General features: G+C 28.2%; 1 protein-coding gene across 3 annotated transcripts; it reads right to left on the bottom strand.

Annotated features, from left to right (window-relative positions):
* Positions 1-195: 195 nt before the first annotated feature.
* Positions 196-27,357, bottom strand: orb (polyadenylation element binding protein orb). Of its 3 annotated transcripts, none has more exons than XM_016049615.4 (12): positions 26,790-27,357; positions 25,459-25,603; positions 21,814-21,864; positions 11,550-11,823; positions 10,090-10,225; positions 8,535-8,748; positions 8,338-8,451; positions 5,992-6,081; positions 5,774-5,904; positions 3,210-3,408; positions 2,433-2,527; positions 196-1,818 (listed from the first exon to the last, which is right to left on the bottom strand). In XM_016049615.4, exons 1-12 carry the CDS (start codon positions 26,805-26,807, stop codon positions 1,636-1,638), a joined length of 1,650 nt encoding a protein of 549 aa, XP_015905101.2. In that variant the 5' UTR covers positions 26,808-27,357; the 3' UTR covers positions 196-1,635. The 3 variants fall into 3 exon arrangements, with proteins under 3 accessions (XP_015905101.2, XP_071041719.1, XP_087020358.1); XM_071185618.2 differs by lacking the exon at positions 26,790-27,357 and adding an exon at positions 26,484-26,676; XM_087164232.1 differs by lacking the exon at positions 26,790-27,357 and adding an exon at positions 25,957-26,164.
* Between the last annotated feature and the right edge of the window lie 613 nt (positions 27,358-27,970).

The raw sequence follows: 27,970 nt of genomic DNA, 5'->3' as shown, positions 1-27,970 counted from the left end.
GCTCACTCAATTATTGCTAGTGGCAATCACTCACAGATAGTCTTATTTATTTGATTGCAATTTTAGAGCAGGGCTATCATAAAAGTCTCATAACATTGATAAAAGGAAATTTAGTTTCTCTAGGTTCTACGTTATTAGTTCCCATAAAACTTATCTATTAAAAAGCAGTATTCGTGTTTGAGAAAATAATCAACATTTTGCTTTTTTTAATGCTTTTATTAATCTATTTGAAAACAAAACAGCCAAATACATCTGTATTTTATAATATACAATTAAAACAATTTTTCAGCGTAAGGAAGAGGGTCATGGAATGCACAGTACCCGTATTGCACACAGAAGCTGCTGTGCCTTCAAAAATTAAAAACACTACATTTTAAAAATTAAATCTTCATACACATAGGTTAGTTGAATCCGAGCACACAACCATAGCCATCGCATATTGTTAGTAATGGTATAACAAATGATCACAACATTGACTATGGTGTTGCCACACACACACATATTTAAACATCAAGTGATTTAAAGGCAATCGATAAAATCTGAGAAAGGCCATTTTGTTTCCGGCTAGCTATACACAAGGAACTTTTTTTTTTTTTTTTTAATGACTAGCCTTAACATCTATGGCAAGTAGGCACATGGACATGGAAGATGCTAAAGTTCAGAATAATTTTGTTTTTCTAGTTAAGAACATTGACTATCCATTTAAGATAAGAAACAAATATTGATTAATTAAACAGACTTCCTTGCTAAAAATCAAAAGCAAGATGCTTTTTGATGAAGTTAAGAACGTATGAAACAGTTTCAAACCTTCACACTTACAAAGAAAAAATAAGTGCATAAAAAATCAAACAAAAGAGGCACATCACGTTCAACGATACCTCCCATTAAGAACACTTATGATTAAATAAAAATATGCAATGTTAAAAAATATTAAATGAATATGTATTGATATAGAAAAGTAAGACTAGTAGGCATAAAACATCGGCATATAGAGTTTGGTGCAGAAAAATACAGCACAGATTGAGTGTGTTCCAGTTAAAATTTTCAAGCTACATACAGATAAATGCTTTTTTTTTTTAAAGAGGTTTAGAAAGGCTTTGATAATTATTAAAATCCAAGGATAAATACTATTGTTCCACTAGTAAAGATATTTCAAATACTAACGATGCATAATATCGAAAGCCCGCACAGCCAAAAAGGTACCATACAAAAACGAAAAACAATTTAATATAATCTTTGGTAACCCCCAAAATAACTATCCCATTAAACAAGCTCTTCATTATAAAAACTAAAAAGCTGTAAGAAATATTGAGTGACTTCTCGTCACAGTTTTAACATAAAATATCACGTCATCAACATTTTTTTAAACATAATTCTGGCATTAGAAGGAACTTTGTACAACAAAAATATTTAAATAAAAGACTTCTCCTGAAGTCGTCTGATCAAGTATTAGTTTTGGAACATTATACCAACAATAAAAAAGTTTTTTTTGTAAAACAGCAAATGATAAAGCCTGCCAGAAGAATAAAAACAGATTTTCAATGGAAACACATTGAAAACTAAAGAGGGCAGAGAGAAATTACTGGCAGGTGCTTCCAAGCTAATGCATGTGCATAGTCTATGTTTGCCGAACACTTAACGGTTTGTCTTGTTACGCATAAGAGGCTTATGGCTTCTGTAAGTATCAACAGAATGCTGCCACTGCCAGCAACTACGGCAGAAATAACGAAAGCAAGCTGAATCCCTACAGAATATTGGCCCTTGTTGAATCTGACAACTTGAACATATGGCATCTTCTAAGTAAGGATCACATTGCACCTAAAAAGTAACAAAAATGTAGGCTTGACAGAATTTATCCACAATATTCAATTTAAGTATTTTACATTGTTAACTGTTCTACAGTTTCCTAATCACTATTAATTTTTATAATTTCTAAATTGAAAAAATTAACTCTTTTTGAATTACTAAGTCAAAATTGATTGCACAGAAGTATAACGTGTATAAAAAAATTATGGAACATTAACATTTCAATTGCTAAAGGTGTACTCTATGTTGGTCAAAGAATTCACAACATTACTACTAGAATAAATTTCAATCTACTAGTGAGAAAGGTATTACGCTCCCAATTAGTTAAAAAATTAGTTGTTACCTACATTAAAATATATTTAACAAGTAATGAAACTTTGATTTAGAAAAAAAAAGACTACATTATACTTAAAAATAATGACAAAACTGCATCTACAATTCAGAAGTTTTTTATTTTTAAAAAAAGGAGTTAGATTCCATTTAATAATTTCTAAAGCTTCACTTCTAAAAATTTAGTAAATTCATCCAATCTCAATGTTACATAGTTAATATACTTCAAACAGTATCGCATTTAATAAAAGAAATCTAATGAAATATATAAGAAAAATTAAACACAAGATGCTTACTTTCTTATTAAATCTAGGAGTTTTGATATCAATGAAAGCTGCAGTAACTGCTTTCATATAGCTCTTATGGTTGTTGAATGTCACTCTTCCAGAACCTAGAAACAAAAACTACATGTTTAATTTGAAAATAATTGAATATGTAGCTTATTTGTGTAGAAGCCAAACGTGGCTATGCAGCATTAATTTTTGGCACTTTATTTAATCTTAAACTATATACATTATCTTTCTAATAAGTTGATCTGGTCAGTAAAACTGACTTACAAATTATAATAAGTGATTCTTAATTTTTGCATATTTTTTAAAAGTCCAAATAACGCACTGTTAGAATAACCTTTAAATGTTCTAAGAATTTCATTACAAATGCTCATTATTTTTAGAATTAGCATAGAAAGGGCCAGCTGAAGATAAACTATTACAAACTAAAGAGTTATAAAAGAAAATACATTGGTCACAAAAATTCCTTATTTCACGACAGCAATTAATCTAGTCTATATAAAGGAAAAATTAAGAATGATAGAACTGGAAACAGTTCTGATAAAATAAAAATTATCAAGACCCTCTAAAGCCATATTTTTATTTTTAAAAAAATAAACCAAGGAAAACTGAAAAATCATCTTAATACTAAAACAATTTAAGCCATTTACAAAACGCCCATTGCCTTTAAGACTTTAAAGATGTTTTGGTTGGTCAAAACATGTTCAAAATTAGAGTGCCGAAATTCCAAATAAACTTATCCCAACTATTCTTGAAGTTCAAAAACAATGAGTTTATACTTACCAATGGGATATTTGTGCTTGTCTGTATCTATTCCAGCATAGACAACACCTCCGAACAAATCATTCATGATAAGTGCTAAACCTTCAGCATTTAGCATGCCATGAAGGGCCCCCACAAAAACGGTTTTGCTAGGATCTAGTCTTTGAGAAGGACTGAGTACAAAATTGCTATCACTTATTGACCAAGGTATCACTTGAACCTAACATACAAATTTGAACGAATTATAAATTTTTTATAAGCACTGAGGAAATTAAATGTCTTTGGCAATGATAATATAAAAAGCACTGAAGCAATACAAAGAAATGCAGTTTAAGCATGTCTATTAATATACACATTACATAGAAAATACAATTAGTTTTAATTTTTACACAATTGGTCTTTAATTTAGAAAAGACATACTATTAACAGGGATGAGATTGGCTAAAGGGCAAAAAAGCTGAATTTCCATGTGAATAAATTTTACGTTGTCGATAGAAAAAAAAAAATGTCTCCTTTATAGTAACTAATTCAAGAAAAAAATTTACTTCTTACAGGAATCACGATAATTGATTTTAAAATCATCTGAATACAAACAGCAATCTTGGACTTTTAAATTGCGTGAATATGAAACAGTATAATGGAATTTGAAATCACGACTATGAAACTCGATTTTCGATTTTAAAGATGGGAAAATACAAACTGCGTTATAGAATTTTTAAATCGCGTAAACAAAAATCACGAATCATTATTTTTAGATCGCGTAAATACGAATCCCAATGCCTTATTTTAACATCACGTATAAATACGAAAATCTATGTTTGATATTATAACCGCATGAACAAACATAGGTTTTAAAAAACACGTAAATATTAAATCGTGATATTGGATTTTTAAATCGCGTAAATAAGAATCGTAATGTATGATATTCAAATAGCGTGAATAATAATAAGATCGCATAAATAAGAATCGTAATGTATGATATTCAAATAGCGTGAATAATAATCGAAACGAGCAACTTTTAAATCGCGTAAATACGAAAATCTATGCTTGATATTTAAATCGCATGAATAAGAATCAAAATGTTAGCAGATTCCGGGCTTGAGACTTCTAAAAGGCTTGTTTGAAGAAGCGACGTCTGAATTACGAAAATACGAGCTATCTGGCAAGCGGGTAAAAACGATATCGTCTATGCGTAACAAGAAAAATAGCTAAAATAAGTAAAAATGATAAGAGTTGGCAGCAATGTAGTTTGAATTTTCTGTTTATCTTTGAAAATCGGAAATAAATATAATTATTTTACTTCAAAAGGCTGAATTCTCTGAAAAAGTGGAATATTTATTTTTTAAAAAGTGAAACTTTTAGATGATCGGAGTTTTCGATAAAAAGGCTGAAATTCGAGAGACAGAAGTGAAAAAGCGGAAATTCGCTAAAAAATCTCATCCCTGTATTAATCAGTCAACATTTAATATTTCCATTATTTGAAAATGTACAAAATATTGCCAAAAATATTTTAAATTTACACGGTGTAAAGGAATTTAAAACTTAAAATACTTAAAATTAAAATGCCTATTTAAGTTAAAGAATAAAATGACCAATTAATTAAAAAGTAAAACTGGTTTTCAGGAATAGCGAATAACTAAGGCTAGGAAGCACTAGCGATAAAGGTTTTGCATATTCAGTATTTTTCCTTCATATGGTTCATGATTTTATTGGAAATTCTCATTAAGTTCCAGTTTTTAAACAATTTTTACAGATTGAAATAGTGTTTTAATCTTTAGAGCATTTTGCCCATGAATATTTCACAGGTAAAGTGAATTTAACATTGAATCTTTTTTAAAAAAAACATCCTCCAAAAACAGGCATCTAAGATTACTAGAATTTTCAAAATAGCAGAATTTTCTTTTGGACAATAGGCAAATGAAATTCTGATTTTCTAGAAGATAAAAATTAATAGGCTCTTATATTTATATAATTTTCATAAATTACATAAATCAGTTGTAACAGTATTTATTAAATTATTAAAGTTTTTATTTATAATTTTAAAAAATTCAAATTTTTTTTTTAAGAGAGCTCATTTATTATTTGGATGGTTTTAACTGGCTTTGCATTAAGGGCATCAACATTTTAGACTTTATTATGTTTAACTAATAAAATAGGATCATAAAACACATTTAAAATAGTTTTAAATATCACATTTCCCATTCACTATATATAGTTAATGTCAGTCAACTTAATGCTATAGATTCTTCAATTTTAATGAATTTAGTTCCTTCACATACACTAGATTAAAATTATCTTCATTGGACACATAAAATCTGATTCCTCCTACATTTAAAAAAAGTATCAACTGTCTAATTTCCTCAGAAATTTGAAAAGCTAATTAAAAAATTTCCTACTCCACAACAACAGTAAAGGTTCAAAGCAATAAAGAGAGTTTCCAACATTTGTACCAATAAAATTAAGGACTAAAAGTTCTGTATTAACATTTGTTTTAATTCTCACTGAAACAAGCAAACTAAAATTACAGTTCACAGAAAAATTAAAGCAGCAGCCTTAAAACATAGGTAGATAAAGCAAAATATTACCTCTTTTGATCTCATTCTTCTTGATGATATTTTAAAATACCAATTTCCACCATTGCTGTAATCATGAGTACAAGCTTGAAGCAGGGCTTTCACATGTTTTTCAGCTTCAAAAATTATGTACACATAGCCAGCTAAAATAAAATTAAGATAGTTAACGAAGTATCATTAAAAAACAAATATCATTAAACATCAAATTCAAACTACTTAATAAAATATACCTTTAGGGGGATACGACGCACTGCGACTATCTTTTCCAGGCCATAAAATTTTGATGGGTCCATAAGGTGCAAAGGCTTCCACTAGACCAGCTAGAAACACATAAAAGCAATGAGAACCATTGTTTTTAAAAATTTAAAATAGGTTTTAAATCACACATTCATAATGTAATACAGAATTTGCCAACATTGTTGAAAAGTTGAGTGAACAGAATGAAATCATGAAGCAGACTTTAGTTTTAAATTTTGCTTTTAAATACCCAAGTTAAACTAAAGTAAAATTACAAGTTAATGCATGTGTTTCCTTCATCTCAGATCAGGTTGTTTCAGTCCTAAAAGTTGGATCAGTGGGAGAAATTCTGGACTTCAGCCCCTCCTCCAATTCATAAAAATCATTCGACCATTCATGAGTGAGACATTTAAGAAAAGGAATTAATTTTTTATAATTAGTGCCCAGGGGTCTGTCCAGACATTGTGAAAGGTCTTGTTTTTGTAAAATTGCAAAAAAACCACACATAATTTGTGAATATAAAATAAGCATTAAGTGACATTCTTGCAACCAGGGTCCTGCTTTTGTGAAATTGTGCAAAAAGGGTCCTGTTATTGCAAAAATTGCTAAAAACCTTTTCAAGAAGTTTTTAAATTGTAAATGGATACAAGATTCTGCTCAACAATTGCTGCTACTAAATTAGAGATGCAACATACAAACATTTGGTATTTAACTTAGACTGCTCAACACAGAATAACCATTTCGGATGAATAATGGAAACAAAAATCCCTCACATTTTTAATAATTTTAAATAACACAACTTAATTATGTAACACTTTTAATGCGCTAAGCATTAAGTAAACTTAAACAATTCTTAAATTTATAATATTTTATTTAAAAAAGTGCTCAAAATTTTTATTTACATAATATTTTATTAATAAATATTATGTATAAATATGAATTGATATATCATTTAAATCATTTAATATGAATAAGAATGTACACACAATGTTTGTAAACATAGAAATATTTTCTTAGAATACTTCATTTGGAATTTAAACAGAGGGAAACTTTGAAAACTCAGTTTGTTTCGAATAGTCGAATGGTATTCCAGTACTTAGTGCAATTAACAGATTCTAAATATACTAAATGTTTGTAAAATTTGTATAATTGGTACTTATTGACGCTGCATCAATATTGAGAACCTTTAATATTGATACTGTGAAAGGTTTTTATGATCCCTTTAAAAAGGATAAATACCAGAAAAGATAGGCTGAATTATTAATAGGCTGAACTATTAACAATATGTTTTGTTAACCAATTAACAATATTTTTTTTATTTATCCTTGAGGAGTGCTTAATCATTTTAGCTTTATTAATTGTTTTACTCACCATTTCATAGTGTTTAGTACTGATTCATTTTTTTGTAGATTACTGCTAACTTGCTGGAAATAAACTAATTTACAGGGTATCTGCTACATTTTAGGTTTTCAAATTCAAGACTTTTCATAACTAATTCCAAGAATTTTTCATGACTTTACAAAGTTACTATTTTCTCCAAAAACTCAATAGTAAATTTAAAAAGTATCATAATAACATTAATTGAAATTATAGGTGTAACCGAAACTGGTACTCTGCATTGTCACATTTATAGATTTTCAATTTAAGAAACAGAAAATAAAGATTTGAAGCAATAAAATAGCTCAAATGTAATTTTCCCCTTTTTCCGCAGAATTATATTCTAAAAACACTTTTCTTGTTCAAGGGAAAGGAAAGAAATACCTTCTGATTTTCTGTTATTATTTCAGAATAAAAATAATTCGCCAATCACTGGCTTGCTTCAGCTAAAATTTTAAAAGATAATTTGTTCTAGAAATGATGTTTTTTCTTAATTTTTTGAAAGAACACAATTTTTAAAGAACATAATAAAAAAATTTTATATTTTAATAAAATATGACTGAGTGGGGAGTTTGTTACAAATTCAGATATTCGGAACACCAAGAAATTGGGGGAGGGGTAAATTCCAGTTTAATTGTAGATTTTTTGGCAACCTAAATTCATGACTTTAAAAAAAGTTTAAATCATGACAAATTTTGTTCAATACCAAAATTCATGACTTTCCATGATTTTTTTATGACTTTCCAGGTGCGCAGATACCCTGAATTTACCACTGAATGTAGAGTTTAATATAGCACAAGAATTATTTACTATTAACTGTGCCAAATTCACAATAAAAATTCACACTGTACTCAAACTGACAAAAATTGGTAATTTTAGACTACAGTGGACAAAATCAAACCGTAGATAAAATTCAAATAGTTTACTGTTTAACAACAAACTAGTATAAAAAAGTAAATTACCTTCAGTGATATCCCAAGGTACACCACCTAGAAACACTTTGCATGAATATGTAGGGTTTTTATGAGCTTTTGGAGGTAAGTGTCCACTCCAAGTACAATTTGCTTCACAGAAAGCTAAAAATAATGAAAAATAAGTCAAAATAAAAGTCACTTTTGAACATTAAAACAAAATATAGAATTGAAATCTTTAAACATACCAGCAGCATTTCTGTATAATCTTGCAGCTCTTTCTATAGAATCTAAATCACCATAATTAGCATTCAAAACTGAATTAGCAGACCATCTTTTATCAACAAAAAATGGAGAGGATATAATGGGCATGTCAACATCAGAGCGACAATTAGTATTGCAGTTTAATGGAGATGCAGATGGAACAGCAGAGCCAACAGTAGTTCCTATATTTAAGTTATTCTGAAAATAAGATTCTAGTTAATTATACAATTATATTTCTATTTATGTTTCAAGAACAATTAAATTATTAAAAAAGTATTATCTCCCATTTAATAAAAATCAGTTTTTAAGTAGACAGAACAAAATATTTTGAAATTGAGCATGCTAGATAAGTTTTATAAACTGGCTTGAATTTGGTAGCTTAAAAAGCTGAAGACTTGAAAGCCATATTTTCAAACATAATTAATGGGAGAAAAATACTTAAAAGTAATCTTGTGATGCAATACACCTTAGCTGCAACAACTGAGCCAAGCAAGGTACTACAGCAATATTTTTCTTAAGTCTGCTATTTTTGGTAATTATAGTAATATAAAAATGCTAATCTAAAAATTAACAAAAAGTGTTCACAATCTTTAGGCAACCAGCTGTTTATCTGCTATACACAGCTGCACTTGAGCTAAGTGAAAATTAAAAGATCAGGAAACATTAAAAAGTTAACCATTTCAGAGATACGTAGCATGAACATTACAGATTCATGTTTGCACATTAAAGTAGATTCCTTAAAGCATAAAAATTCCATAAGAATAACGCTTTTGCAATAACAAATAATGTTTAAATCTGATAATAGAAAAAATTCTTTAGTTCATAACCTCAGAAATATTTGCTATTAGAAGTATTTATTATGATTTTCTTTCTACACTATTTAGTATGATTTTCTTTCTACACTATTTAGTATGATTTTCTTTCTACACTATTTAGTATGATTTTCTTTCTACACTATTTAGTATGATTTTCTTTCTACACTATTTAGTATGATTTTCTTTCTACACTATTTAGTATGATTTTCTTTCTACACTATTTAGTATGATTTTCTTTCTACACTATTTAGTATGATTTTCTTTCTACACTATTTAGTATGATTTTCTTTCTACACTATTTAGTATGATTTTCATTACAACAACCTTTCTATCAAACTATGGATGCATCAAGCCCTAGTTTCAGTTCCATGGATAGTGTTATTTTAATATTACTTAGAATATCCGCATAGAAACTTTCATATAGAGATTGAAATTGTGTCATCTGATTTAGAACAAGCAAATTTTTTCTTCGATTTTAAAAAATAAATTTAAAACTCCTTGAATGAAGGAATAGTGATGATCCACTTGAGTTTTAAGACTAATTTTGGAAGCTACAAAATTTTATATTATTGCATAAAAAATACTTGATATCAAAATATCAAAGTAATTGGGCATGCGACCGTTCATAGGTTAACCTGCAATGCAGGTGAAGTGCAAATTAACCAATTATAATTTATTATTAAAGTTGCAAAACTTTAGACTAAGCTAGTTTATAAATTCTTACCATTAAATCAGAAAGACTACTCAGTTCAGATACACTGCTAATGCCACTAGTATCAGACTCTGTTGGTGAAGAACTCCTGTTTTCACGAAGGCCTTCACATCCTACAAACAGAGCCTGCTCGAGTGTAGAGGGCTCCCTGAAATTAAGACAAAGAATGAGAAATTTGCTGAAAATCGCAAATTTGTAAACAGTTGAGCTCAGACCAGATAAGAGTTGCAATAATCAAAAATCTACTCTCTGAAGAGTGCAGAGTCAACTTATAATAAATTTTAACTATTTGTTCAATGAATCTATCAACTTTAAGGAACAAGCTGCAATAGCGAAGAAAATTAAATTGCTAATAAGCACAATTTGCAAAGGTCTAAATAAATACATACCATAAAAATTTATTTTTGGCACAAATTAACAAGTCCTACGTAACATAGCTCAACTAAAATCTTTCATAAGTTCCTCTTTAACTCTCATCACAAAGAATAACATCTACATGAAAACTAATTTCCAGGTAAATAAATTAAAAATTCCAATGAAACATAATTAAAATTTATTGTACAAACTTTAAAAATTTTTGGAATACAAGTTTAACAGTAATAAAAATATATAGTTCCATTTTATTATCCATTTAGTTCCATTATGCCTTTTAAATTATCATTGGTAATTTTACTTTAATGAAAACTCATCAATTCACAACTTTGGTAAGTTTTAAAAGTAATTTGATCACAAAACATAAAATATTTTAGACAAAAAGTTTATTATAACGATTGAAGATCATACGAATTCAGTTTTTAGCTATGTTAACTTTGTATAATTGGAAAATTTCAATGACAATCTAAATATAATGCTATAGAATAAGATTAAGTTTATCATAGAATAAGATTAAGTGGTTTAGACTATTTGAAAGTTAGTTGATAACCAAAAGCCATTCAGACATTTTTAGTGAAGCTCAAAAACTAAATAACTTCAATCTTGAACTTTAAGCCAAGTATTTAGTCTCTAAGAAGTCCTACAATTTTTTTTTTTTCAAAAATATAGAGCCAGGTTTAGACAAAACTCTGCATTCAATTAATCTGGCTCTGTCACCATAAGATAGTACCAGTTAGATAAAATGTCAAGTTTAATGTTAAATCTGCTAAGTAATAGTAATTGTCAACTTTATAAATTTAGATGGTTTTAGTCAAATCTTTTCATCAAATCTGAATAAGGAAAATTGCAGGTTTAATATCTTTAAACAGTTACTTTTATCAACTAATAACATTTGTTTATTTTTATATCTTAACTTTCACAAGACTAGCAGAGCTCAGATTTTAAAATGGGAAAGACTGACAAGATTAAACATTTAAACTAAACAAATTTGAGACTAAGTTTTATAGACTCTCAATATTGCAAACTTCTGTTGCTAGTCATAGTTTTTAAACTTAGAACTCTTTGAAATGCATATTTTTAACATAAAGTTCAGTACTTACGATGTGAAGGGTAATTGCGGTGAGGCTGCTCTTATTGCCCTCATGCCACTTTGCATCCCATTATCCACTGGCCTACCACCAGGTGACCAATTTTGGGATAGTAGTTTACTTATAGGATTAATTTCATAAGGCTTTGAAATGGATCCTAAATTAAAAGCTTTCAATGGATTTGTCTGTGCAGAATAGCCAACAGAACCTGCATTATACATGATATTTGCTAAATTTCCATTGGGAAGATTGATGCCTGATAAACCTAGCATATTTGAGTTGGAACCTGAAAAAGTTGAGGATTAAATAAAAGCAGAAAGATAAACACACGAAGATCATAAAGGAAAATTGTCCAGGTAAACAGATTTTAAGAACCTAATTTTTAAGGTTTGAGAATTTTTAGGAGCAAGCATTTGATTCAAATTTTAAAAAGATAAAAATATAAATGAGCACTTTTTAAATTCTCTAAAATAGGGATACATAACCTTAGAGTGAAGGGCTGCAAGCCGGAAGTATTTAAATATGTTGATTGAAATTATATTAATTTCTTGTAAAAACATTGTTTTAGTTACTACATTTTCAGTCAACTTAATATTTTTGCAAGCATTTAAATGCCTTTGAAATATTAAAATTCACCAAAACCTGAAAAATTCTTAACCGATATTTTTTATAAAATAATTTCCTTAGATTTCAAAAAGTAGATTTATTGTAAAAATAAAAAAGATGAGGGAAAAGCAATCTGTCGCTTTGCTACATAATACAAAAGTTTATTAAAAAAAAAAAAAAACTAATGTTTGAAGGATATAAGTAAAATATTTGAGCTATGTAAATGCAAGTTAAAAATATTCTAATTAAAGAAATTTTACATTTGTCTAAAATGATTTACAATAAAACAAAGACATTACAGGTCAAAATAAGTTTTACTTTAATTTTCTAAAATATAAATGCCCAAGTTATTAAAGATTATAAATGTTAAATCCTAAACTTTTGAAAAAGCTATAAAAAAAGTAGAAATAATTAAAGATTAAACAGCTTTTTCCACGTTCAAATTTTGTAGATGCATTAAAATATTGTATTGCATAAAAAAAAATTTAAAAAAATTTAAGAAACAGTGGAAATTAGGAACAATAGCTGCTTAAGATCATATAGATTGACGATGAAATGTTTAAATATTAAAGTATTAAATGATTATTAAAATACACAATTTGAAACACTAAAGTCTCAATACATTGTATTAAAACTATCTAAATTTTCACAACCATGCAGAAAACTTAAAAAACAATAATGATAAAAACTTAGACTGATGTCAAAATTGGCATAAATAAAGCAGGTCTAAAATGATTATTAAAATGTGCAATTTGAAACTTAAGTTGGAACAAATCTGCACAAATAAAGCACATCAAAACTGATTTAAAATGAGAGGTTAGATTGCCCTATTAATGTGGTATTAAAAAATATAACTTAAAAAAGTGAGTAAATCTGGCAGTAAATGCAGAATACTCTTATCAAAAAGTCCATTAGATCAACAAAATGAACATAAAACAATCCAGTGGCAAAAACTTTGACATATTAAGTTAGAATTCTTGCAGAAAGATTTTTTAGTTGGAAAAATGTTTTGTTCTCACTTCAACTCTCTAGCTTTGCAAAAACAAAAGTTGTTCTGCCAAAATTTTTTGAAATTTGTTTACAAAAGATAGCCTCTCATGTACCAGAAAGAAAAGACTTGATCCTCCAACTTTTAACTTAGATTAGAATTTTTTCAAGTTTCGCTAAATCTCGTTAAGACATTTATTCCTTTCCATTCCTTATTCCAGGTATCTAAATCTGATTTTTTAAAATACAGATTTGCAAGAGCAAGACAAATTCGGCTTAACTTTAAAATTAAAAATTCCGTAATGACTGACTAGCTTCAGCTAGAATTTGCAAATTGCTAATATAAAAAGTATTTCCGAAATCTGGATAATTTAAAAAGAGTGAGAAATTTAGTTTTTCCTTCATTTTTTAATAAAACTTTATTTTTACTTCAATATCACTCAAATTTTGTTACAAATCTAGATTTTTATCTCTTTATTAGGCTGAAATAACATGGGTTCAATATTTTTAATATGATATTAAGAACAAGACATGAAACTTTCAAAGCACACATTTAATTAATCACTTTATAATGCACAACTCAATCTAATTCCATTGTAAGACCATGCTGGTGCTTTGATAATTTTCCACTATTACTATGAAGCATTACGTAGTTTTAAGGATGTCTTTGGTTATAATTATTGATATTCTTTTTAAAAAATGAATATTTTAAGACATGCAAAATTTGAATTGTTTATTTGATTATTTATTTTAAGTGAGATTAGTTTTTTCAGACCGTAACTGTTCCTGTCTTTTATGTGCTTTAAAATCCATATTTTCAAAAATTACAGATCTTAAAATTTAAATAGAGCAATTAAGTAATTCCTTTTTACTGAGTTAGATTTGCACTGTAAATACACGTGCAGCTTAACTTGTTTTTTCGGCAATTTTTTGCTATTGATTTTAGCCAGATTTTTAAAGATATTACATGCACTATGGGAAATTGAACTTTCACATTTGTGTACATTTTTAATGCTACGATTCCATTTTCTTTTTGCTTCCTAGATAGATATTATGGCAGTCATTGCTTCTGATTTCCATAATTTTTAAAATTAGATTTTTTTATTTCCCATTACAATATGCAAATCTCTGAACATTCATTTGAGTAATCTCTTTTGAGGAGTGTCATAAATCCACATAATTTTGCTGTTATTTTTATTTCCAATACTGCTATGAATTTCACAATTTCTAAAAATCAGTTTATTAATGTTGCGACTACTACTGTAGCAGAATTTTTTCAAGCTATCTGCGGCAAAACTAGCACTAATATCTTTCTGCAAGATACTTTTAATAACAAACATGTATGTTACTAATTTAAAACAAAAGACAAGGGAGAAAAAAAAAATATGTAATTTTTTTAATTGAAAATGTAATTTTTTATCCTAATATTATAGGTAACATTTTCGCATTTTGTTGGGAGGGGGGCGTAGAAATTATTTCCTTCACATTTTGCAACTAATTATCGCAATAAAAAATCATTAAATACATAGTACTTGGCAAAAAAAAAAAAAAAAAGGATTGAAGACAAAATTGTGCGAATCGGACACAAATGCGTGTTTCATTTCTTGAAAAGGCTGTCGAATAAAAAATAATATCTTATACAAATATCTGATTTAATAACTATGGAGAAATCAATAGCAATAACTGATAAAATTAGACAGAATTATTGCCTTAAAAAGTAAATAGTCTAATACACGATTTGAATTTTCCATGTTGTTTATCGGGATATTTAAAATCCATGTGAAAATAAATATCAATAACTGATGAAAATACAATCGAAACAATACATAAATTTACGATACCATCGGCGTATATTGAGTGTGTCAAAAAGAGATTATCTGAATGCATTCAAATATAACAGGTAAATTTATGTCAAAAAATAAATAAATGTAATTTTTTCACTTTTCAAGAGAAAAAATCTTTCTGCTGTGTGGCTGCGATTCTGCCACGGGGTGACTACTTATAAAATTCGAAAAAAATAAAGTGTTTTTCCCTTTAAAATGAGATCAATAATATTGCCTACAATATTAAAATGTATATCGTATTACATTGATGGAAAAAATTATATTTAGTTTTATTCTATATGTGTAGACATAAAAACCACTGTTATAACTTGGTAAAACTATTAAAAATAACTTTCAGAAAGATCTTATTGCTAAGCAGATTTGTCACTGAAAGCCAGAAAAAAAATTATGAAATAGGTTAAAGCAAATAAAATAACTAATTCAAAATTTTCGTATCAGAATACATTAAAAACATTAAGATTTTTAAACTATGTGGAAATCTGCAGACATTCTTCAAAACCCCTACGGATATTAGTGATGGGCAATAACAGGTATTTTCAAATAACAGGTTCCAGCTGTTACGATGCAAAATAATACCTGTTCCAAATACCTGTTCCAAAATAACAGGTCTTAGAAAAAAATCTTCAACTTTTTTATACTTGAAAAATAGTTTAAAATGTCAAGTATTTTTGTAACAGATACATATTTTTCTATTAATTTCACAATATTATTAGGAAAAGTATTTTTTGTTTCTATGGGTAAGGTTTTTTCTAATTAATTTTTAAACTATATGAAAGCAATTATATATTAATTTCTCTTGTATTCTCTATTGTTAAGTGTTTTTCAATAATAAAAAAAGCAATTAATCAAGCTTTTAACACGTCATTTGCCTGATAATGTTTAAAACTTCAGTCAATTTTAGAGAAGATTATGAAGTCCTTTATTTTTATCTGCTACAGATTTTGAAAAAAATAATGTTGAGACATTTTTCTGTGAATTCATAAATAACATCTGTATTTCTTAAAGACAAGTGTTATAGCATATTTCAAAAGTGTGTTGTACTTCTTCAATTCAGTATCGTTTTTTTCTTCAGTAAAATATTTACTTTTATGAATTAAACTGAGGTTTACTGGGGCTTTTTTTATCATTCAAAGTATTAGTTTTGAGTTTTCGTTATATTTATTTCATCAAATTTTCAGAAAACATCGTTTGACTCACAAAAAATTTACTCACAAAAAAGTACACATTTTCTTTTTAATGCTCAAACGTGACAAAAGAAATATAAAACATATTTGCTTTATAAGTCTAATCTACAAAATATAAATTCTATACCATTTATACATTATGTAGCCAAATACTCTGTTTCTTGTTCTCAAAGAATTCTAATAAAAAAATTATAAATCGATCCGTGACACACTGTGTATGATTTATCACAAATGCTTTAAAAGATCCAGGAGAACCTAAACATTTACAACTATATTTTTTCGTAATATTCGTCCTCTAGAATTTAAAGTTGACAAAAATTCAATTAAATATAAGCTTAAATTCTTCTACTGTGTAAACTTTTTTACGAAATAGATTATACAAAAACTTGCTTTAAACAAGATGTTTATTTGATACAAATTACGTTTTGTCGAAAGCAGGGAAGTTAGTGCTTATATAGAGGTTCCAGTTGCGTAACAAAATTTGTAAGTTCAAATATATAAATAAAGCTGATTAATTTTAAATCATTTGTTAAATCGAATATCTAGTAAACAAAGTTGTGTTTAAATTACTCTTTTTTTCAACTCCTGCAATTTTGGCAGGAGCCCCTATTTGCTGCCGCTCACCAGCCCCCATGTTTACTTCGCAACCATCGTCGTTTCTTTTTGCGAAACAGATCGTTTTCCCAGATCTGAAGGTACTCGCTTAATGTAAATATATTCTCGCCTTCGTTTAACCCTCTAACTACTATTCCTCAAAGATTTGTTTTGTGATTATTATTACGATCCCTTTGTTTCCTAATCACTTCATTCTAACGCCACTTTCGTAAAATTATTTATATTTTCTGACATAATAAATTTAGTGAAATTTACTGATAGTGATTTATAATTTCATTTACTTAAATACCTAAAAGTAGTCTAACTTCATACATTGCAACCCAGTTCAATGCAACTTTTTAAATATAATTCGAATAACATCAATTTATAGTTTTAAACTAAGAAAAATATATGTTTACTAAAATTCAGTTGATTCAGCTTTACCAATTTGCACGAGCTAAAACATTTAACAAATTAAATACAGCAAGAGCATAATCCGATATTTTTTTAAACATTTCTAAAACAAAATTAAATATTCAAAATAAACACCAATATACGAATTTAGCATAATTTTTAAAGAAACAAGCCTTTTTATAACAATTCTAAACTTTTCTTGGATTATATAAATAATATTTTCATTTTAAAACAATTAGCACATTAATTTAAAAATATCACATACTATGTAGCCGTTAATGATAATTTTTATATCAAGTAAAATTCAAACCATTAAGGGACAAAAATTCGCCAAATTAACTGTAACAGATTTTTTTCCTTTCCTGCAGAATATTATCATTACTTTCTTCAAAAATTCAAAATAAATAAATCTCTTAAGCAACAAAATAATAGGCAATGCCAGAGAGACATCTATTTGTATGCGAGTGGACGAAATTCAGCGAAATAACAAATCACTCTTCACGTAGAACATTGATTGAATTACCACAACAAATAACTACGACGGAAGTAAAGGACACGCCTTCATTTAAAAATATTGAGAGTCAATTCGCGACTTCGAAGGTCACGGTCGATCTCGACCTCCAAAACGAAAGCCGAAAAAGAAACCCGCAGCGAAAGCTAGGGAGGTGGGGGGCCAACGGCGTAAAGAGGTGTCTGGATTCTCCAAGTAAAACTCCTTCCCCCAAAAGACGATTGTAATTAATACAGTAAACACAGTAGGCAGCAGAAATAGCCATTAAAAAAAAATGTGGAGCACTTTCAAGTAAATGCAGGCACAGTTACTCTATTGAAAACAATTCACTATTTCAAACAAAATATTCTGAATTTTTTATTAAATGTATAAAATTTATAAATTTAATTACCTAAAACTTCATTACTTAACTTCCTAAATAGGTTCCTAAAAAATAATAGCTATGTGATTAGTTTTTGAGTCCTTAATCGCTAACTGTAGGCTTCCTTTGTTAATATAGCTTGCATATAAAGAAAATATAGTGTTTAAATATGGCTTGAATAGAACATACTAAACATACTAAGATGTCTAGAACATATTAAATATAGTTTTAATAATTTTAACAACCCCTTTTTATATTGAAATAAAAAGTAAAAATATTTATTGCTTATCATATGACCGAAAATCCAAAGAGCATGGAAGACAGGTCACCGTGCCCAGCATTGCTGCAAATTAGCTTAAACTGCAAAATACTAGGAAAGGCTGTGACAAAATACTAGCTGTTCCAAAATATTCCCTGTTCCAATACTAGCCTGTGACAAAATATTCCCAGTTCCAATACTAGCGCCTGTTCCAATATTTGCGCCTGTTCCAATATTTGCGCCTGTTCCAGATACTAGCTGTTCCAAAATATTCCCTGTTCCAATACTAGCTGAGAAAAAATATTGCCTGTTTCAAAATATTCCCAGTTCCAATGCTAGCGCCTGTTCCAATATTTGCGCCTGTTCCAATATTTGCCCCTGTTCCAATATTTGCCCCTGTTCCAATATTTGCCCCTGTTCCAATATTTGCCCCTGTTCCAATATTTGCCCCTGTTCCAGATACTAGCTGTTCCAAAATATTCCCTGTTCCAAAATACTAGCCTGTGATAAAAATAACAGGCTGTTCCGATATAGCATATTTAAAATATTAGGTGGTAGTTTTATTAATAATAGGTTGTTAAGACACAGAAGTAGAACCACAAGTGGGGGGGGGGGGGCGAGCAGTGGACTAGCAATAATTTAAATTTTTTTTAAATTTAAACCATAGAAACTCTATTTTTTTACTAAGAAATTTAAGACACCCTAAACGTATTTTAACAATATAATTGCAGAATAATCATTTCCTTAGGAGTGAAATTAAAAAAAAAGGCATTTAATGATTTACTTCGGGCGCAAAATAATTTTAGCGAAACGAAATTTAAGTACTATTATTAATTTATGATTGGAATTAATATCTAAGTTTATAGAACGACATCAAGTTTTATTGGAACTAAAATTTATGATTTCTATTACAGCTCTTATATTTTTTAGACTATGAAAACACAGATATTGAGATTCACCATAATTTCACATATACGTAACAAAACTTATCGTATGCTACTCACGTCCCGCAGTGGACTGATCGTTAAATTCTGATACACGGTTCCCATCAGATCTCCGAAGTCAAGCATCACTGGCTGCCGTCAGAGTGCGGGTGGGTGACCACTTGGATCAGTCTGCGTAGGGACCGAGGGTGTGCGGTACGGGTCCTCGTTAAACTGTTTTACCGTAAAGTGCTCCAATTCGCGTGCAGGTCGTCGGGCTACCGAAGCGGGGATGCCATCCCCTCTACAAAGGATCAAAATTGTGATGGCATGTCTTCGGATCATCCTCAGGGATGTTTCACAAACCGTCGCCAATAGCCCATTGTGCAGCTCTTGTGCGACATAAGTGAACTACAACGTATGCTATTCACTCGAGAAGTTTTTAATTCTTGCTGCTGCAAGTAAACAGTTTTTAAAGTCTATAAATTGCTTTTAAGTTTAGAAATATCATGCTTACACTTAAAGGGAGGGGAAAAAAAAGACTGTTGAAAACATTTTGTTCTATTGATCGGATTTTCACGTTTTAAATGCTATCTATAATAAGTCAAATTCTTTGACTAAACCGATCTTTTGTTCGTTGAATTTGGGTTATTTGTTTTTCCTTTTAATTCTATTTAGGCTTGTTAATTTTACTTTTTACATATTCCATGCAAAAAAATAATAATAATAATGATAATAATAAATAAAAAAATAAAATAAAATAATTTAAACGAATTAAAAATTTTTATTCATTGTTATAAGATTTGTTTAACTAAGAGAAATACAATGTATTTTTGAAATTATTACTTAATTTATACTAATTTGTTTAATAATGGTTGACACAATTTTGAATACCAAGGCACATTAACTCATGTATCATTTTAAACTACGTAATTTTAAATGACACAATGCAAAATTCGAATGAAGTCATGTCTTTTTGAAATTTTTTAACTTAGAAACGACTCGATCAATAATGTTCAAATTTTGCATTTTAAAATTGCACAAAAATGATGTAAAATTTACATAGCTTAAATTTTAGTTTTCTTCTAATTTTAAATAACAAACAATAATAGATAATTATTTAAAATTAATTTTTACATTCAATTTTCTTTGGATAAATATATTTTTTAATTGTGTGATCAATATTTCCAACTAGCTTTAAAATTTCTTGAGATATGGCGATCTATACTCGTTAAATTATTAAATTTAAAACAGCTCTAAAAAAATTATAATACTAGAAATACAAAACTTGTATAGACTCTCGCAATGTCTGGCTACGGCCCTGTAATAATAAATAAAACGTGATTTTTTTTTCTCATTGTAAACTGTGCAAAGATTGCCGAAAAACAGTTTAGCATTTTTTAAAAAAAGTAGAAAAATAAATTTTTGCCAAGATAATTGAATTAAAATTTTTGCCTAGTATTTTGGAACAGGCCTTTGGAAGTAACCTGTTATTTTTATAACAGGTATGATTAAATAACAGGTTCCAAATACCTGTTCCAGAAAATATTGGACATCTCTAACGGATATACAATTGAAATATGTGCAATACCAGTGCATTTAAAAGTGAAGATTTGAAAGCACGCTACAAAATGTCACTTTTTAAAAAGATAAATTTTTTTAAATTATGTTCAGGCTTCAAAATAAATTTTAATTTTTGAGAATAAGAATAAAATTTAAAAATCCGGTAGAACAAAAAGAAATTCTTAAAATTCGTAATTAATAGTTTTTTCATTAGCATTCTGCTTCTAGTTTTCGAAAGCTGAATGGATTGATACTTTTGCTTAACTTAGATACTTTCAATTGTTAGATAACAAATAGTTAATGCAATATACATTGGAACTAGAAACATCCGGTCTGGAAGACTTAACGTAACTGGCGCAGGATATTCATTGTCTACTTAGTCTTTCTGCATCCTACACGAGTTTATTGGAAGTAAAGTTCTGCTGCTTACATTATCTCTGGAAGTTTCTCTCAAGTGTCTAGAAACATTGAAGATAGACTGAGTCTTGGCAATTAGTTTGACATATAATCTTACAAATTTGATTCTACAGATGCTGATTCGGTGATTTGTTATACATACGTGCTTCAAATAAATTAAGTTCTCACAAATATGCATGCACTAAAACCATGGTTAGAGAACATGGATAGAACTTGTTATCTTTTAATCTTATTTCAGACATTTGAATCTTATGCACTTCATCTAATATAGATAAGTCTACGAAAAACTAGTATGCATAGTAAAATTTTAGAAGTTCAACACATTTACAAAACTTATTTACATTGCAAGGAACCAAAAATAATTAAAAATTACAATTATAAGTAAGCTTATAAAATTAGTTGTTGCAAAATACATAACTGAAGCCTTAAAACACAATTTTTTTCCAAAATTAAAATATCTGTTTGTAAACAAACTTTAAAATTGCAAACTATTTTTAAGTACTAGAATTTTGCTTTCTTAAATATAGAAATATGAAAACTATTAAAAATTTAGAAACAAAAACTTTATTTTACACAAGATGAAACTCAAATAGTGAACACATAAAATGCTTACCAGAAAAGTGTGATCTGGATGCAAGACCTAACATATCAACAACTGATGCATCTAAAAGATAAAAAGCTGTTATAAACATTGAAAATATTTGGTTATTTTAAGAAAAAAACTTAAATTATTTGAATTCTAGGGTAATTTATAACCATTGTGGCAATTAGGATATTTTGAGCTAAAAAAATTCATATAAAGTTACAACTTTAAATTATCTACCAAAAATTAAAAGGTTTAAGAAATTTAAGCTATCACAATTTTATCCGTTATTAGTTTACAAGCAGCTTTATTATTAAACAACTTTAGTGTTTCTTTTAGCATTGTAGGCAACACAAATTAAGAGTAAAATTTTATTGTCAAAGAATGTTCCCAAATGATTAAATCAGAAAACTGAATTTAATGGCCGCAACATCAGTCTAAAATATACACGCTACCTCCAACTGAGTTTAAGAACAGTCTGCAATACAAGAAAAGAGCCGAATTTATACATTTACAGGGGTGATTGCGAGTACAACTCAAAAATCCTGAAAATTTCTTAAGTAAAATCATTAATGCCGCATTTCAAAAAATTAATGTCTTTATAAATTTAAATCATTGATATTTTCAGAACATTAAATTCTAAATAAATTACATACAGCATAATTTAAATGAATAATTATGTATAAGTTTACTTTTATCTTCAATCACATTTATTATTCTGCCAGAAAAAATTTACAACTGAAACAGATTCCAAGTATAAATTCTAGTTCTAATATTTTTAAATAAAATATACAAGAATTGTTATGCATAAATGTGATCGATGATTCCTTGAAACTTCTAGACATAGGATTTCTGGAAACTTCCAGAGCCCGGTTAGGGGAAAATCAGGAAATCCAGAATTTTTCCGGAGCACAATCACCTCTGCATTTACTCAGTTATTTTTACTGAAAACAGATTTTCGCACCCGTGGCTAAACCATGGTGGTGGAGTAACGTCGCTCAAATCACACAACCACAAAATCGTTTATAGGGCGGGTTACATTCACGCAGAAGGAAGGATATATAGAGAGAAAGATACATTCATGCCTAAGGTGGGATTCGAACTCGCTACCACTGGCCCCATAGTCCAGTACAGTACCCACTAGACCAGTTATCGGCCCAATAAGTAATAATCCAAACATAAATTTTACATTTTAGTACCATAAAAAGTAGTATTTAGAAATATAAAAGGAACACTTAACTTAAAAAACGAACGCTTCAAAAAATAATTTATTTTTTAATCGGACCCTTCCCAAATTTGTTTATCTTCACTATTATTTTGTTAATGAAATAAACCCTTCCCAGGAGGGGGGGGGGTAGAAAGAAAGATGTAACCTAACTAAATTTTGTCTTCGGCAGACGCTTCTACCTTTATTCGTCCGAAATGAATATTCTGCATTCAGCAGTATAGGCTAAATACCAAACATTTATATGTTGCATCGCTAATTTAGTAGCTGCAATTGCTGGTTATTTTTTAAAATTTAATTTTTAAATTATAATTTTACAGTGTTGAGCATAATCTTATGTCTTAACAATTTAAAAACTCCTTGAAAGTTTTTTGCAATAATGGACCCTACTTGCACAAATTCACAAAAGAATGGTTGAAAGAATGTGATTTAACTTTATTTTATATTCACAAATTATGAGTAATTTTTTCACAATTTTACAAAACAGACCTATCACAAAATGTCAAAAGAGACCCCTGACATAAATAACTAGGTGATGACTCAAAGGAGACTTAAAATTTTTAACTTTTCAAAAAAAAAAAAAAACTTTTCAATGTATTCAAAAGCTCTTGCAGGTTGTGCACCCCTAACTTAGAAGTAGCATAGATTGGATCTTTTAACCTTGCTTTCGTTAGTACCTTGAAGTTTGTAAGTTGTAATTTAACTAATAAATGTTAAAGACAAGATTAAAATCTTTGATATTCAATGCAAAGTACATGTACATTTAATAACACAAGAAACCTTAATTTGTTGGCACTAATAAACTGTATGGACTTTAATAATTAAATCTAGGTTGAACAATTTAATTATAAGTATATGCAATGTAAATAATTAAATTTAAAATAAATTAGTATTAATCTTTTCCATAGCTGGAAAATGTTTCAAGAAACACTTAATATCAAAAAACTTAATACGAATGTCCTGTATTTAGTTAAAAATAATCTACAAAAACCTGAATAATCACATTTGATCTTTTTAAAATTAATTTTACAAAAAATTTAGAAAAGGAAGTAAAATAGACAATCGTATGCTATAACTGATCTGTTGAAAGAATCTAACACTAGGGAACAAAAATTTTATTGCATTTATACAAATAAATTGTCTTGCTTAATTCAGGTGTGGGAATTTCAAATTTAAGATTAAATATCTCTAATTTTAGTAGCATGCCAAAAAATTAAAATTTTTAGTCACTTTTGGCAAACAGTTCAAGCTTAAAAATGTTATGCATAGAAGGTCATAAATGTTGTGATAAACTTCTAGGAGTAAAACTGCACAAGAACCTGTGTTTGGAATTTACATCACAGGCAACTTAAGAGCTGTTTAGAAACATGAAGAAACTGTTCATAATAGGAAAACGCTCATTATGACAAATTAAGACATTTTTGAGCATGGGTTCCTAAGCAACTCTAATTTTGATGATGAAACACAACTCTTCCACAAATTTATCCCAACATTTATAGAAGATAAAAGCTTAAAACATTATCACAGTGAGTGTGATAATGTTAAGCTTTGACATTTTGACAAAAATTAATCTAAAAGTCATTTAAGATACTCAGTTTAAGAATAAAACAGATTGCAGAATTCAAATAAACATTAAAAATCTAAATTCAGTTAAAAAAATTCATGCAACCCATGAGAGGAAAAAATATATATATATAAGCTGCTTCATAGCATTTTTACAGCACTAAATATATTTAACAGGTGCTATGGTCTAAAGTGTTTTGTAGACCTTCAAAATCAAGCTTTCAGAATATTAAATTCTGATTTATTTTTTTTTTGAAAACAAAACCATCCATCAAAAAGTTTAAGAAACCACAAATATTTATTTATTCTTCAAATCTAGTTTTTAATTATTTAACATAATTATTATTTAACCAAGATTTTCAGTTTGATTAGTTTTAAACATTAAAAACTTGTTCCACTAAAGTTTAAAAAAATATAAAGATTACAATCATAAAGGTTTAGAAAGGGAAAGTTTTGGTTTATCACAACTTAAAAGCAAATATCCTTGAATACTTTTGAAGAGTTACAAATTGCTTATTGTGCAGCCATTAGTTTCTCATAACCAAGTAATTTTTTATAACCAAATATTAAATTCAATTTTATTAAGAACATTGTTGGATAATTTAACAGATAAAATGTAAATTATTGTACTTAAATGAAGTTTAGTTAAGATTAATATAAATATTTAAAATAAAATATAATTAGGAAGCTTAGTGTATTTATTATTGTAAACAGAAAGTATTTTACAAGAACAAAGACTAATATTGAATTGCAATGAAGTTTTTATCAATTTTTCATTACCCATGAGCTAGAAATAAAACATGAACATACCATTAAAATTAAAAGTAATTTTTTAAAGACTAAAAATATTGCATAAGTTTTGGATAAAAGAAATTTCATGAAAATACCTTGATTTGTTTTTCTGTTCAGAGAATTAGTTCCAGTATCAACTGAATTATCTAATACAGCATTCAAACGTTGAAACAAGTCATTTTTTGAAAAATCATTCTGGTAGTATCGTTCATCTATCTCAGACATATTGAAATACTGAGGCTGAAAAACATATTTAATATCAGAAAAGATTAATTCTAAATAGGAATATTAAATCTAATAGCTCCATAGTTTATTACTTTTAAATTTAAAAAAAGTTACAAATTAAAATTCATTCATTGCACAATAAGTCATGAGGACTGGTGAGAAATTTATAACCTAAGAATGTTAAATTTGTTTTAAATAAATATATTGTTTCTATTTATCAAAATTTTTCACAACTAATAATGGCTTTTTTAAATATTCTTTTCAGTATCAAATAACAGCTGCAAAAGGCAGTAGCGAATATAATTATCTATTATAAATTTAGATAAACAATAAATGTGACAATACTATTGTTAGAATGAAAGCATTACTTTTATTTAATGGTTAATTACGTAAATAGTTCCATCATATAAATAAACTGAAAATTTTGCAACTACACCATTTGCTAGGAAGGAAATTGGAAGCATACATAAGAGTTTGCATTAAATAGATAATAGTTTCTTAAAATTAAAGACAAGGAAGAAATTTAAATAGCCGGCGTAAGACTGGCGTAATTTTAATCTACATTCCACCCACCCACTTGGCAAAACGCCCAATACCATATTAATGCACCGATAACTGTTCGAAAAGTTTTAAATTTTAAAATTTAAATGACAAGACAATTTTAAGAATAGCCACGTCAGTTAAAGCAGCTAAAGGAAGTAATTTTATAGCTTCTTAAATATCAAAAACAAAAGCGAAACTGCACAGACAAACTTTTACTTTAAGAAGAAAAACTAGAAAATTAATAATTAGTGCATTACACTACAATTATAATTGCAAGTAGAACTTAAAGCTAAAATTCGCATTTTAAAAATAAAGATATTTTTTCTTTTAATTTATTGTTACCTACACTTACATCAGTAATCAATACCGAAATTTCAATTTTGGTTTTTTGCCCCTAAATAAACAAGGAATCTACTCATAACAAATGTGTATGATAAATAATGATTAACTAATTCGTTATAAGGAAGTAATAAATTCTCAGTTAATAAAAACACGTGCGAAGCACTTAATGCGTACAGTTGGGCGTTAACACACCACGTGATGTTACATTGTTTATTCCAAATTATAGTTAAGAAACTTGTTTAAAAGAATGAATTAATACACTATATAATGGGTAAAGTATAATTGAATTGTTATTGAAGTGATACAAATAACTTACATTATTCATGGAAACCATCTTCCGACGGAAACGCCGACAACTTTCTTAAAACGTCGATAAATAACTCTTTAGATAACAATGTAAATAGATTAAAAATAAATATCACTGAAACTTAAGTAATGTATAAATAAGCGGCTGAATAAAACCGCAGTAAAAACAATATCATCCAATTAATGCTAACTAATCACAGCTCCTTTTATAACCTAAAAGCAGTAAACGTAAGAGGTGACTACGTTTGAAGCAGACGATGTTGATTCGATAAGGCTAAAAATTTGCATACTTCTAAAGTAAAATTTATAAAGTACAAAATTACTAATCGTTGCCGAAGTATACTTGCAAAATTATGTAGGTCTATAATCTACCAGCTGTTCACGTGGAGTCCGAGCCGGGATAAGTACGTGTACTAAATGCGGAGTACGGGTTTTACAGCGCAGCGATGTTGTTTCTTTTCTTCCGGCGGAGAGCGACCGAGGGAGGTTCCGAAGAAGCAAAGACCGGCGTCGCGGTGACTAGATCTAGCATTCACCGACGACGTAACCACGAGCAGACGAATTTTCGATTTCTGCGCAGGTGCGATTCATGCGAACCAGTAGAAATGTGAAAATAAATTTTCTTTTTTCTAATAAATAATGTGTCGTAATTTACTAACTCTCATTCAAATTATTTTTGCCTATTAAAAAGAATATTAATTTAAAATAAAAAATTTCATAAGTGACCTCGCGCTATTTTATGAAGATGAAACACTGCCAAAAAAAGGAGGAAAAAAGAAAGAAATTCATTAGTCAATTCGTATTCGTATTGAATGATTCGCAATTTAATGCGGAATTCCAGATCATTCTATAACATTATACATAAAGACGAAAGACATAAAATTCTGCCATTTGTCAAGCTTTTCTAACGTCGTTTACATGATGTTTTATTATGGTCTAAACAGTGCAATATCTCTATTAATGAAACAAACACTCAATTTTCATAGTGAATTCAAAATTTTTGAAAAATAAGAAAAGTAAATTGTTTTAGACAAAATGTAAATAAATAAAAAAGATTGATTGAGATTGCTTTAAAATAAAAAATAATTTTTTTTTTTTTTTTTAAATAAATAGTGTTATAAATTTTTGTTTCTTTCATCGATTGAACATCTTGAAATGACATCTTGTCTTGTTTAAATAATTTTATTTGTT

Source organism: Parasteatoda tepidariorum, chromosome 5 (assembly GCF_982258835.1).
Source record: "Parasteatoda tepidariorum strain Cologne lab strain chromosome 5, Ptep-v5.0, whole genome shotgun sequence".
Lineage (NCBI taxonomy): Eukaryota > Metazoa > Arthropoda > Arachnida > Araneae > Theridiidae > Parasteatoda > Parasteatoda tepidariorum.
The sequence above is the reverse complement of the archived record's forward strand: the minus strand, read 5'-3'. Positions and strand labels throughout refer to the sequence as shown.